Raw genomic sequence first — 18,280 nt, 5'->3', positions numbered from 1 at the left:
TGATTAGCGCTTGCTGAGCGCTTGTTAATGAAAGTGAATGGGAGAAATTTTTTAACAAGCGCTCAGCAAGCGCTAATCAAACACAAGCGGTCACAAAAGCGCTTATAGTGTGGATCTGGCCTTAGTGAGCAAGTATGATGCATCACTACCAAATATGCAAATTATCTCCTTATGCCTCTGAAGCCAGGCACACACCCAGAACTGCTGGTGTATATGAAGCTTACAGCCAGACTCGTACAGGCCTCGCGGGAGCTTAGGTTTAGCCCGGTGGGTCCCAGTGATGAAGAGGAGGGGGCACAGTGCAGGAAGGGGGGGCAGTGGGCACAGAGCAGCGGAGAGGGGAGGAAGCCTCCCCCACTCACCTGGGCCCCCCCCCCTTCCACGCTCCCCCCTCCAGAATTGCAGCCAGCCAGCTGCAGTAGTGGCAGTGGGGAACGACTTACCAAGAATCAGAGAGCTCTGCGTGCCGCTGGTGTGGTCTTCTGCACTATCCAACCACGCTCTCACTGTACTTCCTATGAGAGCATGATTGGACAGTGCAGAAGACCAGCAGTGGCACGCAGAGCTCTCTGATTCTCCGTAAATGATTCCCGCTGGCTGGCTGCAGTTTTAGAGGGGGAGCGTGAAAGGGGGGCCCCAGGTGAGGGAGGGGAGGAGGCTTCCCCCCCCTCACAGCTGCTCTGTGCCCACTGCCCCCCCCCTTCCAGGCTGGGGACACCTATAGACCTGGCTACCTATACTAAGGGCACATATAGAACTGGCTTCCCATACTGGGGACACCTATAGCTTGCTACCTATACTGGGGACAACTATATTCAGGCTCTAGGCCCTTCATATGACACTTGCCTCAGGCCCAGGCCCTGGCTCTGCATACTCTAAGGCCACCCAGCAAAGCACCCAGCCCTCCCCAGCCAGCACTGGCTACCTAATACTGACATATATGGGCATATGACCACTTCTGTTTTTTGGGGAACATGGCTACTTTATTTATGTATACAGGGCCCAAATTATTTTATTTTGATGCACCTGGATATGTATTATGTTCATTGTAAGGCACCTGGCTACTTAAAAATATTAAGTAGTCAAACACCTCCAGATAAAATAATTATTTTGTGGCATTTGACTACTTGATGAATTATCATGAAGCATGTAACTACTTGATTATTTTATCTAAAATGTATGTGGTCGGATCCACTCTCTGTGAATTACACTGCTACTTTTTTTGTGTATTTTTAAGTCTGCCCATGACCCATCATGACCACGCCCATGTTCCAGTGTGTGGTGACACCCATTTATTTTTGCTGCGGCGTGCTGCACGTGCGGCATGTGGACATCTCCCTGTTGTGGACTGTCCTCAGAAGTGCTCACAATCCTTTCCCTACCGTAATCTAATGTCCTACCAAATTATATATATATATATATATATATATATGTCCTACCGCCGATTAATGCTAGAGGGGGGAGGGCTGAAGGGAGAGCCCAAGGTGAGGGAGGGGGGAGTGCACTGCCACCCCTCTTGCCCCCCAAAACGGCACCTATACCTAGCTATACTGAGGGGACCTATACCTAGCTATAGTGGGGGCACCCATGCCTGGCTATACTGTGGGCAACTATACCTGGCAATACTGGGGTTACCAAAACCTAGCTATACTGGGGACGGCAGGCACCTATACCTGGCATTACTGGGGGCACCTATACCAGGCTATCTGTACTGGGGGCATACAGTGGTGAGCTCTTTGCGCTGAAACCCTCTGCTTCGCAACCTGGGGGGAAGTGATTTCTAGTTATGCCCCTGTGTGGGGCATGGCAGTCTAAACAAGGTGTAGATATTGAAGATTATGGATCTATCTATCTATCTATCTATCTATCTATCTATCTCCTATTCCCCCAGCTAACCTAGCGCTGTACCCTTCCCCACTCGCCAGATAGAATTACTGGGCTTCCTGAAGTTCCAGCGATTATGGATGTGAGCAGTGTGCATGTCTTTCAGAGTGTGGAGTACCCCTGTAAGTAAGTATGGGTGATAGCTTGGGAGGGAGAGGATAGTTAAAAAAAGAAAAATCTTTAACTTTCCTTTAAATCATGTAATTAAACCAATGTAAATGCCTATATCACTACTGTGATGTAGGTGTCCTCACCTCACTATAGCAACAAAGGAAATGGTAAAAGCCAAAAACTTCTCAGCACCCGTGTTCAGAATTAGCCTTATATACAGTGGCTTGCAAAAGTATTCGGCCCCCTTAAAGTTTTCCACATTTTGTCACATTACTGCCACAGACATGAATCAAATTTATTGGAATTCCACATGAAAGACCAATACAAAGTGGTGTACATGCGAGAAGTGGAACAAAAATCATACATGTTTCCAAACATTTTTTTTTACAAATCAATAACTGCAAAGTGGGGTGTGCGTAATTATTCAGCCCCCTGAGTCAATACTTTGTAGAACCACCTTTTGCTGCAATTACAGCTGCCAGTCTTTTAGGGTATGTCTCTACCAGCTTTGCACATCTAGAGACTGAAATCCTTGCCCATTATTCTTTGCAAAACAGCTCCAGCTCAGTCAGATTAGATGGACAACGTTTGTGAACAGTAGTTTTCAGATCTTGCCATAGATTCTCAATTGGATTTAGATTTGGACTTTGACTGGGCCATTCTAACACATGGATATGTTTTGTTTTAAACCATTCCATTGTTGCCCTGGCTTTATGTTTAGGGTCGTTGTCCTTCTGGAAGGTGAATTTCCACCCCAGTCTTAAAGAGACTCTGTAACAAAATGTTCAGCCTTAGTTCTTCTATCCTATAAGTTCCTTTGCCTGTTCTAATGTGCTCTGGCTTACTGCAGCCTTTCCTAATTGCACAGTAGCTGTGTTATCTCTGTTATATGATCTAATCTTCTCTCTTCTGTCGGCTCTGTCCGCAGAGGCTGGAATGTGCTGCACTGCTTGTCATTGGCTGAAGCTATACACACCCCCTCCAGGCCCCCTGCAGGCTCTGTGTGACTCACACACTCTGCTTATGTGAGCCTATCACAAGCTGGTTAGTTTGTTTGTAAACACTGCCTAAAACTGGCAATTACAAGCCAGGTTTGCAGCAGAGAGTGGCAGAAACAGCACAGAGGGGCCCAGGAGAACATAATGAATAGAATGGTATGCTTTTTGCTGTAAAAATTTTAGAGTACAGATTCTCTTTAAGTCTTTTGCAGACTCCAAGAGGGTTTCTTCCAAGATTGCCCTGTATTTGGCTCCATCCATCTTCCCATCAACTTTTACCAGCAGTGCACAACTAATAGTTGTCCTATGGACAGATTCCCCCAACCGTAGTTCTCTGCAGCATGTCCAGAGTCACCATGGGCCTCTTGACTGCATTTCTGATCAGCGCTCTCCTTGTTCGGCCTGTGAGTTTAGGTGGACGGCCTTGTCTTGGTAGGTTTACAGTTGTGCCATACTCCTTCCATTTCTGAATGATCGCTTGAACAGTGCTTCGTGGGATGTTCAATGCTTTGGAAATCTTTTTGTAGTCTAAGCCTGCTTTAACTTTCTCAGTAACTTTATCCCTTACCTGTCTGCTGTATGCTTTGGACTTCATGGTGGTGTTGCTCCCAAGATTCTCTTAGACAACTTCTGAGGCTGTCACAGAGCAGCTGTATTTGTACTGACATTAGATTACACACAGGTGCACTCTATTTGGTCATTAGCACTCATCAGGCAATGTCTATGGGCAACTGACTGCACTCAGACCGAAGGGGGCTGAATAATTACGCACACCCCACTTTGCAGTTATTGATTTGTAAAAAATGTTTGAAATCCTGTATAATTTTCGTTCCACTTCTCACATTTACCACTTTGTATTGGACTTTCACTTGGAATTCCAATAAAATGGATTCATATTTGTGGCAGTAATGTGACAAAACGTGGAAAACTTCAAGGGGGCCGAATACTTTTGCAAACCACTGTACATACAGTGGTGTGAAAAACTATTTGCCCCCTTCCTGATTTCTTATTCTTTTGCATGTCTGTCACACTTAAATGTTTCTGCTCATCAAAAACCGTTAACTATTAGTCAAAGATAACATAATTGAACACAATGCAGTTTTAAATGATGGTTTTTATTATTTAGTGAGAAAAAAAACCTCAAAACCTACATGGCCCTGTGTGAAAAAGAAATTGACCCCTGAACCTAATAACTAGTTGGGCCACCCTTAGCAGCAATAACTGCAATCAAGCGTTTGTGATAACTTGCAACTAGTCTTTTACAGCGCTCTGGAGGAATTTTGGCCCACTCATCTTTGCAGAATTGTTGTAATTCAGCTTTGAGGGTTTTCTAGCATGAACCACCTTTTTAAGGTCATGCCACAACATCTCAATAGGATTCAGGTCAGGACTTTGACTAGGCCACTGCAAAGTCTTCATTTTGTTTTTCTTCAGCCATTCAGAGGTGGATTTGCTGGTGTGTTTTGGGTCATTGTCCTGCTGCAGCACCCAAGATCGCTTCAGCTTGAGTTGACGAACAGATGGCCGGACATTCTCCTTCAGGATTTTTTAGTAGACAGTAGAATTCATGGTTCCATCTATCACAGCAAGCCTTCCATGTCCTGAAGCAGCGAAACAACCCCAGACCATCACACTACCACCACCATATTTTACCGTTGGTATGATGTTCTTTTGCTGAAATGCTGTGTTACTTCTACGCCAGATGTAACGGCACATGCACCTTCCAAAAAGTTCAACTTTTGTCTCGTCGGTCCACAAGGTATTTTCCCAAAAGTCTTGGCAATCATTGAGATGTTTTTTTTAGCAAAATTGAGACGAGCCTTAATGTTCTTTTTGCTTAAAAGTGGTTTGTGCCTTGCATATCTGCCATGCAGGCCGTTTTTGCCCAGTCTCTTTCTTATGGTGGAGTCGTGAACACTGACCTTAATTGAGGCAAGTGAGGCCTGCAATTCTTTAGATGTTGTCCTGGGGTCTTTTGTGGCCTCTCGGATGAGTTTTCTCTGCGCTCTTGGGGTAATTTTGGTCGGCCGGCCACTCCTGGGAAGGTTCATCACTGTTCCATGTTTTTGCCATTTGTGGATAATGGCTCCCTCTGTGATTCGCTGGAGTCCCAAAGCTTTAGAAATGGCTTTATAACCTTTACCAGACTGATAGATCTCAATTACAGTACGTTTTGTTCTCATTTGTTCCTGAATTTCTTTGGATCTTGGCAAGATGTCTAGCTTTTGAGGTGCTTTTGGTCTACTTCTCTGTGTCAGATAGCTCCTATTTAAGTGATTTCTTGATTGAAACAGGTGTGGCAGTAATCAGGCCTGGGGGCGACTACAGAAATTGAACTCAGGCGTGATATAACACAGTTAAGTAATTTTTTAACAAGGGGGGCAATCACTTTTTCACACAGGGCTATGTAGATTTGGAGTTTTTTTTTCTCACTAAATAATAAAAACCATCATTTAAAACTGCATTTTGTGTTCAATTAGGTTATCTTTGACTAATAGTTAACGGCTTTTGATGAGCAGAAACATTTAAGTGTGACAAACATGCAAAAGAATAAGAAATCAGGAAGGAGGCAAATAGTTTTTCACACCACTGTATATGTGTTCCAATATGGAGGCCACATAAAGTTAATCAATGGATGGTAGATGCCATTCAATAACCTGAAGGGTAGTTGGCCAGAAGCGATCACCTTCCTCTAATGGTTCAGTTGAGTGCCTTTAACTCATGCCACAGGATAGGTAAATATTTATGATAAATCTAGGTCTGCAGGATCTCTCATGATCTCCAGAGTCTCCAGCCCACTGATTCCTAAAGTAAATCAGGCTCAAAATTTTGTGAAACTAGCATGATAAATAAGTGATTTTAGCCTGCATAGAAAAGGACTAGTTAAACATTTGATGGAAACATGACTAAACAAACATGATCGGGCACACTGTATATTTCCCTGAGGCTGACATTATATCCCAGTAGGACATAGTTCAGTAGAGAGTGTGTTAGATGTAGCTGGAAAAGAAAGCCGGAGAAAAGGAATGTCAAGACCACAGCAAGGCTTATCTGTCAGTCTTCTCACTCTAAAGATCAGTAGGTGAAAGATCAAGACAGACTGTGCCAAGAAGACACCCCAGAGGAAATTTCAAGACAACAGCCCTGTGCCAGGAAACAATAGATCTGAGAGACTGGGAAATACATACAAAACTATACATTTAAACATAGCTTTGTTGTGTTCCAGGTTTAGTATGGCCTTACGCTAATTCTTAAAGCAATCATGTTAATTAGGGTAAATTATAACAATTTTAACTTTTGAACTAATTTGTGCAGCTTTCTCTGCCTGTAGCTGTGCACTACTTCATTTGGGATTAAAAATGTGCCAATAGTGAAAACAAGTGCTCCAAATTGGTAATTCCAGCGCTGGGACCACCCTCATCAGCAAGTGGTTGTCAATGGGGTTCAGTGACAATGTGCAGGCAGCACGCTTCTGCACACTAGCACAGAGCTGACCGGGCTCAGCTTTTTCCTTGAGTCCAATCGGCAGCTCTGCACTATTAGCTTGATCTAGTACGGGAGTGCGGCTGCAAGCTTCAAGGGTCTCAGCACTGGAACAGCGATACTGTTTTTTTCCACCTACGTTTCCCACAGGTCTGCTTTAAAGAGAACCTGAGTTGTGGGATACAAAAAAATGATATACTAACAATACAAAAAAATTATACACTAAGAAGAGGGATCCTCCAGAGGCTGCCAACGTCGTACTCCTGACCACCGCCACTGTTCTATTGTTCTTCCAACCTTAGGTGTCACGTGGTTACTAGGGATGATCACAGATATGCAAATTCAACCGAGTTGATGCAAATGTATGAAAAATTTTATGCAAATATATGCAGTTTGAAAATGGACCAATCAGTTTAAAGGGAACCTAAACTGAGAGGGATATGGATGTTTCCTTTTTAAAAATACCTTTTGCCTGGCAGTAGTGGCTGAATTACAGACCTGAAACAAGCATGCAGCTAATCCAGTCTGACTTTAGTCAGAGCACCTGATCTGCATGCATGTTCAGGGGCTGTGGCTGAAAGTATTAGAGACACAGGATCAGCAGGAGAGTCAGGCAACTGGTATTATTTGAAAAGGAAAAAGCCATATCCTTCTCAGTTTAAGTTCCCTTTAAACGCAGGTTTAAATTGATTGGTCCTTTTTCAAGCTGCATATATTTGCATTAAAATTTGCATAATTTCAGAAGTATTTGCATCTCATTGATCATCCCTAGTGGTTACACATAACCTGCCCACCAGCCAAATCCAGAGAGGTTAGGAAGCAGGCTGTACTTTAGAAGCAAAGTTGTGACAGCAGACTTGTGTCATCCTGATGGATAATGGAATTTGTTTTTGCTCTATTTTCAGTTTAGTTGGATTTTTAAGGGTTAGTGAACCCACTGCTGACATTTTTGGTTGCGGCTGATGTGTTAGATATGAAACATCTATGGGTGATTCAGCCCATCGTGCTCTCAAGTTGTGAGAACTTGTCCTCTGCTCTGATCTCTCAAACCAGTTTTGTGGCTCAATGTATTAAAGAGAAATTTTCACTTTATCTGTTTTATTTTCATGTTAAAATGCCTAATCAGGCTCAGTGGGATTAAAATAATGAAATTTTCATGAACATGATGTAGTATTTGAAGTAAAAACATGCAAAATGAAATTCTCTTACTTTAAAGTGACTCTTTAGATGTTAAACAATAATGAAACTGTGTGTGAGGAAGCATCCCAGGCACCTTCTGTACTGTACCGGGTTGCACCTCTCTGTGGGGCCCAATAGGATTGCTCTAATGCCACATAGGCCCAACTTCCCCTCCCCATGTGATAATACAATGACCTCTGCCAAAGTGCTCAGACTATTGTATGATGTGCTGGGGTGGGGATTTCCATACTTACAAGTCTAGATGGCTTCAGAATATCACTGAGCCTTATAAGAGTTTTTTCGGTCCAGTGTTTGAGGATACCCAGCTATACAGTGTATGTCAGTCAAACCCGCCATGACAAACCCCATTCCAAAAATAAACACATGCCTAGCTGAGCTTTAGGAGTGGAACTCTGGCTTTAAACTAAACGCTGATAAAAGAGATCATCGGAGGTTAGCGCCACCGGCAACACATCTCCAGACACGGTCAAAACCACTGAGGGTAGGGAACTCAGATCTTACTAGCTCCAGCACTGTGCACAGCTTGGTTTTACTGAGTGATGGGGAGTTATACTACTTTCACTGTAGGACGTTCCGTTTGATGCGACGTTAAGGTCGCACAACGCAGCTGTAACGCTAAGCATATACACTTTCACAGTGCGACATTAAAGTCGCACATTAGAAATATATTTATTGTGGAGTGAAACCGGCGCAGGCGGAACATTTTTAAAAAGAAAAAAAATATTACTGAGCATATGCAACATAAGTAACGCAGCATATTCATTGCTAAACGCACAGCATGCAGCACTTTCTACTAATGCTACACGTTACACTAACGCAACATGTGGACTGTGAATATCGCACAGACTTTCCATTGCTGTGCATTACTCTGCGTTCAAATATTTTATAACGTGTGACTTTAACGTCGCACTGTGAAAGAGGCCTAAACCTTCAGGAATCAAATATCAGCTGTTGTGAAACATTCCCTTTTTCACCTAAGATATATTGCAAAAATTAAGCACCTCATTCCTTCAAAGGATCTTCAAGCTTTAGTTAATGCTTTAATTCCATCACGGCAGTACTATTGCAATGCCCTCTATGCTGGCCTTCCAAATAAAGATCTACACCACCTGCAGCTAGGACAGAATGCTACCGCAAGACTGTAAGCCAACCCCGCCATTGCCACATCCACGCCAATCCTTTGCTCAATACACTGGCTACCCATAAAATGGAGATTCCTTTTCAAAATTGGCATGCTAACATTCAAATCCCTACACGACCTAGGCACTGGATACCTGAAGGATGTGTTGCAACTGTTTCACACCTCGCACAACCTCAGATCAAAATGATCCAATAACTTAACCACCCCCAGAGTTCAACTAAAAATCTTTAGAGCCAGAGCTTTCTGTCATGCTGCCCCTACCCTTTGGAATGCATTGCCAAACTTAATCAAAACAGCTTCAACCCTGGACACATTTAATTCAAAACTGATAAGCCACCTGTTTAGTCTGGCATTTATGATCACATAATTTTTCCCCCAGTAACACATCACTTTGTACTGATCTGAGACAAGCTGATGGGCTTTGGGTTCTACAGGCGCAAACCACTTTACAAATGTTTCATCGTGGTTGTCGCTGTTGTTGATGACGCGTGTGGTGTTAGGAAACGCTGCCTTTCAGCTGCAACTTCATGTGCTGGTGGCCAGGAGCAGAATGAGCAAGAACAGTGATTGCTCCCCTGCTAGAGTGTGGGAGGTGAAAGCGCGATATGTGGAAGTGTATGCCGAAGTGCGGGTGGTAGCCACGAACCAGGTAAGTTAACCCCGCATATCCAGAAACTGTGGTAGATCTTCCCTAGTGGTGACAAAAACTACAGCTCGTAGTACTAACACTCTACTACATGAAGCCCAGAATGAATGCTATTAGCCCCCCTCTCCCATGCACAGCTACTATACATGCAAGGGGAAAAAAAATATAGCTTCAGCCACATGCCATTTTTGTTCTATACCCTAGGTATGTCTCTGGGGGGTTACTGAATTTGTCTGTCAGTTTTAAGTTTTGAGGTTAAAAAAAATGAATCGATCAGCAAAACTAATGGGCATTAAATATAGTATGTCTTAGGTGTTACCCATTACAGGGCCTATCCTTACTGAAGAAATTTCATTACTCTAACAGAGAAATGTCTTCAGGCAGGGAACACACTTGACAGTTTTCGTACGCGTTTTCTGCACAGAAAAACTGAAAACTCATGTTAATCAATGTGCTAGTACACACTTACTGTCTTGTTCGCACGCAGAAAAAAAACTGACATTCTGCATCCTGATTCTGCACATTTTGGCAGTTTTCTGTATCAATTACATCAGCTGCTGTGAAAAAACGTGCGCGTTTTCCTGCATAGAAACACACTTGGTGTGCAGAAAAAGTATGCAGAAAAACGCGCGCAGAAAAACGCGCGCAGAAAACTGAAAGTCAAGTGTGTTCCCTGCCTCAGTTTAATGAAGTGAAGTAAGAACCCAGGCAATTAAATGTACAGGTAATCCACTTCTACTAAGAGTCCAGTTAACTGATGTTCATTATGTAGATGGTAAGTTCCCTGATTAAAGGTGTCTTTAAAGAGACTCTGTAACTTTAAAAAGATCCCCTGGGGGGTACTCACCTCGGGTGGGGGAAGCCTCCGGATCCTAATGAGGCTTCCCACGCCGTCCTGCGTCCCACGGGGGTCTCGCTGCAGCCCTCTGAACAGCCGGCGACAGGCCCGACTGTAATTTCAATATTTACCTTTGCTGGCTCCAGCGGGGGCGCTGTGGCTGCATTCGGCTCGAAAATAGACAGAAATACCCGATCTCCGTCGGGTCCGCTCTACTGCGCAGGCGCCGGAGACTTGCGCCTGTGCAGTAGAGCGGACCCGACGGCGATCGGGTATTTCCGCCTACTTCGGAGCCGACAGCCGTCAGAGCGCCTGCGCAGGAGCCAGGAAGGTAAATATTACGTCACGGCTGTACGGAGGGCTACAGCAAGACCCCCGAGGGACGCAGGACGGCGTGGGAAGCCTCATTAGGATCCTGAGGCTTCCCCCACCCGAGGCGAGTACTGACCCAGGGGACGTTTTGCCGTTACAGTTCCTCTTTAAGGAGTTGCGTCAGCATGACAGGTGAGCTTGCAACACTCACCACGGGTCAGAGGGGTACACATACACTTCGGACAAGTCCAGATGTATGTCCATCAGTCACTAGGAAATCAAACCAAGATTTTCTAGCTTGCTCGACCGATCGATTGGATGGCCATGTTTGCAGCAATAATCTCTGCCAGATTAAATCGCAATGATTAAATTGGCAGGATATTGCTGCCCAAAAATCGAGTAAGGTATGGGCACCCTAACAGGGTGAAGGAGTTTTCAGCACCATGTATCATCAACATACAAAGCTGTTTTATCATCCTTAGGGCTTGATTCACAAAGCAGTGCTAAGTGTTAGCACGCCTGTGAAAACCCCCTTAGCGTGTTTAAACAAGCTTTTTGTGCGCAAAACGTTATGCGCGTAAAACTTTACGCGCAAAGTGCCCATTAAAGGTTATGGGACTTAGCGCGCATTCTGATTGAGAAATCCGGTGCTAACCTACTTAGCACCCTGGTTAGCACGTCTAAAGACTTTAGACGTGCTAAGTAGGTTAGGACCGCTTTATGAATCAAGCCCTTACTCTACTATGTTTTAAAGACATAACACTACTTGAGGGATCCGTTGAAAGGGCTCCTGAGCTGCCTGTATGAAAAGGGCGCCTCCATAGACATCAATGTTATTTCTGCAAATATGGGCTACAAGGTGGTGAAAAGGGCGCCCGAGTTTTGATATAGGCTACAAGTGGGCACCCATTTGTAGCCCATAACTTTTTTTTTCGGCTACAAGGTTTTTGGCTACAGTAGGGCACCCCTTTGTAGCCCATATTTTTATTTGGCTACAAGGTTTTCGGCTACAAGGTTTTTGATTCTGCTACAAAAAGGCACCTTTTTATAGCCGAGATATTTGATTCGAGAGTACAGGGGGTCTTAGGGTTAGACACCACCTGGGGAGGGTTCTGTGTGAGAGTAGGGAACAGTTAGGTCATAATAATCACTTTTCTTAGCTAGATCTAGAGCCCTTTTATAGCCCAACACATTTTGCCTATACCAGCATTCTTTTAAATAAAGTAAAACTAGCTTTTTCGGCTACATAGGTACCCTTTGTAGCCAAAGTTGGCATATGGGCTACACCAGGCACCCTTTGGTGTAGCCCATATGCCAACTTTGGCTACAAAGGGCGCCTGGTGTAGCCCATATGCCAACTTTGGCTACAAAGGGCGCCTGGTGTAGCCCATATGCCAACTTCGGCTACAAAGGGCCCCTGGTGTAGCCCATATATGCCAAATTTGGCTACAAAAAGGGGCGTTTGGTGTAGCCCATATGCCAACTTTGACTACAAAGCCGAATAGCCGAATTTGGTATATATGGGCTACACCAGGAGCCCTTTTTTCCAGGAGCCCTTTTCAAATAGACGCCTACTTGAACCAGGGAGCTGGAACAATAAGCATCCATACAATTAGATAAATATCTAGATCTCCTGAACTCCAAACTGAATGTCAGAATGGGAAAGAAAGGTGATTTAAGCAATTCTGAGCGTGGCATGGTTGTTGGTGCCAGAGGGACTGGGCTGAGTATCTGCTCAGTTACTGGGATTTTCACTTTTCACGCACAACCATTTCTAGGTTTTACAAAGAATGGTGTGAAAAGAGAAAAATATCCAGTATGCGACAGTCCTGTGGGCGAAAATGCCTTGTTGATGCTAGAGGTCAGAGGAGAATGGGCTGACTGATTCAAGCTGATAGAAGAGCAATGTTGACTGAAATAGTTACAACGAGGTATGCAGCAAAGTATTTGTGAAGCCACAACAGGCACAACCTTGAGGCGGCTGGGCTACAACAGCAGAAGACCCCACCAGGTACCACTCATCTCCACTACAAATAGGAAAAAGAGGCTACAATTTGCACAAGCTCACCAAAATTGGACAGTTGAAGACTAGAAAAATGTTTCCTGGTCTGAGGAGTCTCCATAGAGTCAGAATTTGGCGTAAACAAAATGAGAACATGGATCCATCATGCATTGTTACCACTGTGCAGGCTGGTTGTGGTGGTGGTGTAATGGTGTGGGGATGTTTTCTTTGCACACTTTAGGCCCCTTAGTGCCAATTGGGCATCGTTTAAATGCCCAGGGCTACCTGAGCATTGTTTCTTGACCATGTTCATCCCTTCATGACCATGTACCCATCCTCTGATGGCTACTTCCAGCAGGATAATGCAGCATGTCACAAAGCTCAAATCATTTCAAATTGGTTTTTTGAACATGACAATGAGTTCACTGTACTAAAATGGCCCCACAGTCACCAGATCTCAACCCAATAGAGCATCTTTCGGATGTGATGGAACGGGAGCTTCGTACCCTGGATGTGCATCCCATAAATCTCCATCAACTGCAAGATGCTATCCTATCAATATGGGCCAACATTTCTAAAGAATGCTTTCAGCACCTTGTTGAATCAATGCCACGTAGAATTAAGGCAGTTCTGAAGGCGAAAGGGGGTCAAACACCGTATTATTATGGTGATCCTAATAATCCTTTAGGTGAGTGTATATACAGTATATGATTTTGTTGTTATTGAGGTAAGCCACCTCCCCTTTTTCTCTTTTGTTTTTAAATCACTTTTATATACTCCTGGAAGCTTCTTACTCCCTTTTGGGAGTACATTAAGTGCAAATATCCACGTTTTTACTCATTAATGGTGATAAAATATCTTCTCGAGTAGAGAACAGAAATGCATCCGCACTTGTAAACAACTTAATAATGAAACCATCTCTGCACACTGCCTGATGGGATGTAAAGCTGGATTAGACTAGTCGTAGTTCTCCTGGCTAAGACTAATAAACTGACTGACAAACACTGATAAACTGTTCCTTTGGACATAAGGGCCCATCCATATGCAATTAACTTTTTCTCCCGAGTTATCTCCTGGGAGATAATTTTCATATTCTCGTTAATATAACTGTTAAGCATTTTACAATTGAAAGAGTATCTAAAAGTTGGTAAAAAGTACTATCAAAATTATTCAGAGTATTTTCTTGCTTGCTGTTGGTTTATAAAGCATTTTATGACAAGGGGGAAAATATCACCTAGGAGAAAAAGTGAATTGCATACGGGCCAATGTCTAGTATACTTACAAGCAGTGCACGACTGTTCTGCCTTCTCTGCCATCATACTGCTCTTGCCACTTCTCCAACCTCTGCACCACTTTCAGTATAGAACGCTTTGAAGGCGGAGTTTCTCTGTAGGCCGGCCAGCCAATGTACTGAAGGTGCTGGACAATACGATACCCGTCTTGAGGCTGGAAGAAAGGAACCCTCAGAATTTCTCAGTTTACAGACACTTGCTGCCATTATTGTAGCTTCTGTCCCCCTTACCCGTGCCATGTTGCAGATCCGGAATATCCGGCTGATGGTGTCCTCGTCAATGTCAGCTGATACAAACTCCACCTGCACTGGTCCATAGCAGCAGGATGTCTTCTCTGGCCAGTACTGGAGACAGAGCTAGTGGAGGAACATGACACTCAGACAATGCCATATACATGCACAGCAGAACAGGAGCACGCAGAGCAATAGAGCAGCATGCTGGGTGAAACAAAAACACTGATAGAAAATCAAAAGGCATGGGAATAATAATAAGATGCAGGGGATATAATCAGCAATCATAAAAACAGACCAACATGCCGAGCGCTATAATCACATGGAGTGAGAAATAACAGTTTGATGAAATGACACGCAAGGATGTGGGACGGGCAGCTGTTCAGCGAGAGGGAAATAAGTTCCCCGCCGGCATGAAGGAAGCACAGCAGCAATTCTTAAAAACTTGCCGAAGAATGGAAATATTAACCAAAAAGACTTTTTAAAGAAAACCTGTCAAATTTCAAACAGTTGATTTTGTTAAAGAAATGTCAGTTCTGACCCCTAAAAGCCTCCCCCGCCCCGATTCTTTGTCTTTGTTAAAGAGAACCTGTTACTGTGGTAACAAGGTATTGTTCATTTGAAGGGTAGACGTTTACTGCTACTACTGAACAATGGGTGGCAACAGAGTATTGTTCAGGAGGAACTGGTTACAGCAGGATGTATTGAGCATATTAATTAGTTAATTGTTAGCTATTCAACACCTGCAGAATTGTCTATAACCGCTACAACTACACATGGGCCTACTCTGCTCCTTAAAGAGAACCTGTAATTAGAGAGAAAAAATGTCAGATACCTACCACAGTAGAGGGAAGCCTCTGGATGCTCCAGAGGCATTCCTGATCCTCCACGAACCCATTGCCATCTGGGACTCTCATCTTCACAGGCAGATGTGGCCAATCTGCACATGCACCAGTGGGTTTGGGCCAGTGCTGCAGCATCGAGCCGCTCATTCATGGAGGTAAAAGCCAGGCACAAGTGGCTTCATGCTACTGCACAGGCACATAGTACGGCCTGCATAGGAGCCACACTGTAGTAGTAGGGAGGCCACTGTAGTAGGGAGGGTGCACTGGGGGAGTGTGGCCGCAAGCAGGATTCCACTTTAATCTTGAGTATTCTTTAGAGGGTCCCGGCATGCAGGAGGGCTGTAGGAAGATCACGGAACCGTCTGGACTATCCAGGGGCTTACCCCAACTGAGAATAGTATTTCACTTTTTTTTTCTTCCTGATTACTGGTCTGCTTAAACCTGAAGTAAGAGGGATATGGTGCCTGCCATATTTGTTTCCTTTTAAACAATACCAGTTACCTGGCGTCTTCCTGATCTCTTTGGCTTCAGAAGTAGCTAAATAACCCACCTGAAACAAGCATGCAGTTCAGTCAGAGCACCTGATTTGCATGCTCGTCTATGACTAAAAGTTTTAAGCTATGTACACATGCTAGAATGAACTCAGCTATGGTGGACGATAAAGACCACGTCTGCCGAGAATCTCGAGTGATTTTGTCGTATTTACAGCAACTGCCAAACTTCTGCTAAAGATCCTTGATGCCCGACAAGCAACAAATGCATTGTTCTCCCTATTCACCCCACCTGCTGTAAACTGCTTGGTCATGTGCACCTCTATCCCTCTCAATAGAAACAGACGCGTCGCTAGCGTGGAAGCTGGTGACACATCTGTACAGTATTGCCTTCTGTGGTGTCATTGGGAACCGATCCCTGACGGGTGACAGCAATCCCTTGGTATGTGTACGGGGCTTCAGAGAGGCAGAGGATCAGTGGGACAGCCAGGCAACTGGCATTGTTCAAAAGGAAATACTGTATTTTTTGGACTATAAGACGCATCTAGGTTTAGAGGGCTAAAGCCAGGGGGAAAATATATACTAAACCTGGTGCATCCATGGTGAAGGGGCATTTTGTGGATTATGCCCCCTTCATACCTCATGCCCCCTTATACCTCTTATGACTCCCTGTGTCTTCTGTCCCTCCTGTGTCTGCCTCTGTCCTCCTCTATGCCCCTTTGTGTCCCTGTGTTCTTTGTTTGTCCCCCTGTTTCCTCATCTGCATGGGCACAGTACAGGGACTCCCTGACATTGCGGCGGGTGGAAGTTCGTATCGGCAGGCATTCACAAGTCAGGAACTCACTGAATTTGGACTATAAGACGCAGTGACTTTTTTCCACACTTTTTGGGGGACAAAAAGTAAGTCTTATAGTCCAAAAAATACAGTAAATACCGGTGTGTCGTTTTCCTTATCCCTCTCACTTCAGGTTGCCTTTACATTTAAGAATAGTTTTCAGATGGTAATGACATGTGGATTTAAAAATGTTAAGGCACCACTACCTCAGGTGTGCTTTAATGGTTTAGATTACAGAAGTGTCTTTGGAATAATAGTATAGTGTACATAGACCCCACATTCCAATGATACTGCTACGCCACCATTCAATTTCCCAGGGATAAACACAGGTTGATAATCTCACTGGCCTTTCATTATATTGTGTGAAGGAAAGGTCATATCATCCTGGCAAATCAAACTTTTTATCACAAAGGAATCAAATAGTGAACACTATTTGATTCCTTTGTGATAAAAAGCCACAAAGAACTGCTGCAGCTCCTCGGGGAGGAGGAGCGGCAGCAGTTCTCTGGTTGAACTCGATGGACGTATGTCTTTTCAACCCAAATAACTATGTAACTATGTCAGTTAATAAAGCTATGCTGGTAACAGTTCATCTAAAGACAGGAAGTGCAGCCATATTTTCCCTGAAACTTTTTGGAAACTGTAAGTGATAAGAATTGGGCAAAAGTATAATACCTACATTGACCTTTACAAATATATGACAATATGCAGTTTATTGACATATTACCTGGCATTTCTCAAAGTCTTAAAGTTAGGGGGATTTGGAGGTGAGAGGGATAATGGAGACTGACATTTATTTAATTTTAAACCATACCAATTGCCTTCCAGTTCTGCTGATCCTCTGTATCGAATACTTTTGGCTATGGACCCTGAGCAAACATGCAGATCAGGTGTTTCTGACAAGATTATCTGCATGCTTGTTTCAGGTGTGTGATTCAGACACTACTGCAGCCAAAGAGATAACTGGTGTTGTTTAAAAGGAAATAAATATGGTAGCCTACATATAGATCTTGCTTCAGGTTCCCTATAACTGAAAAATACCCTTATCTTTGAGTTTAAGGTTCTGAAAACAACATCAAGCAAGCATGCTTACGCTTAAACACACATAAGTGAACTATATTAAGTGCTGTTAAGGTTGAATACTGGCAGGTAGCAATTCACACCATTATAGCAAGTATTTACCGTAACCTTGCAGTGCAGGGATGTGTAATCCTGACTAGGCTGGTCTTGTGATTTCCACACCTCTGCAATTTGGTTCAGGCAGTGAGGTGCCACCACTATTTCCTGTTTTACCTTTGCAGCTGCCTGTGCATTCACCTGACCTTTCAACAGGAGCTACGTTACTAAAAAGAAATGGGGTGCTATCTGATGGGGCAATATAACAGAGGACTCAGACATTTGGAAATAATAGGTTGATTTAATGCAGTTTGATTTTGATATAATGCAGTTTATATGTGTTTCTCCCCTTCAGTAAAATAACATTGACAGTAAGAATGATTTCAAGACTGTTGGTGATTGGCTGGAGACATTACCTGGGTGGCGTCCATTTCATTCAGCATAACGATGGAGGTGCAGTTATAGTCAAAGACCATCCTCCAAAAATCTGGCACAGTGTTGGGTAACGGGTGCTGCGTGACCAAAAATGCTGCTGGCTTTTTATGGCTCTAGGAAACCAAACAAGGCGGTAAGTATAACTCTCCCGTGTTCAGAGAAATTACTGAAAATGAGTTAAAGAGAATCTAGGCGGAAGCCTTTTGCTGATACAGTTTCACAGTTTCCCATTACATGCTGAAAGTGAGGACATGGAGACCACTTTGTACGAGTCTCGCTATCATCACAGAGACACTGACAGCCAGCGACATAAGGGAGTGCACACTGCAGAGTGGCTAATGCACCGCTTATTCCGCTGTATCAGATCACATAATCTGTCAGTCTTGTGTGTGAGACAGGATTATCTGGGAAATATTCCCTT

At 43.8% G+C, this 18,280-nt stretch overlaps 1 protein-coding gene across 12 annotated transcripts in view; it reads right to left on the bottom strand.

Moving 5' to 3' along the window:
• The window catches only part of PTPRT (protein tyrosine phosphatase receptor type T), an 852,204-nt gene that overhangs the window by 9,341 nt on the left and 824,583 nt on the right, over positions 1-18,280 (bottom strand). For all 12 annotated transcript variants that reach the window (XM_068262870.1, XM_068262859.1, XM_068262860.1 and 9 more), the window contains 3 exons: positions 17,841-17,972; positions 14,138-14,263; positions 13,898-14,061 (listed from right to left, as the gene is read on the bottom strand). In XM_068262870.1, coding sequence (XP_068118971.1) covers positions 13,898-14,061; positions 14,138-14,263; positions 17,841-17,972 — 422 coding nt within the window. The remainder of the gene's footprint in view (positions 1-13,897; positions 14,062-14,137; positions 14,264-17,840; positions 17,973-18,280) is intronic.

Source organism: Hyperolius riggenbachi, chromosome 12 (genome assembly GCF_040937935.1).
Source record: "Hyperolius riggenbachi isolate aHypRig1 chromosome 12, aHypRig1.pri, whole genome shotgun sequence".
Lineage (NCBI taxonomy): Eukaryota > Metazoa > Chordata > Amphibia > Anura > Hyperoliidae > Hyperolius > Hyperolius riggenbachi.
The sequence above is the reverse complement of the archived record's forward strand: the minus strand, read 5'-3'. Positions and strand labels throughout refer to the sequence as shown.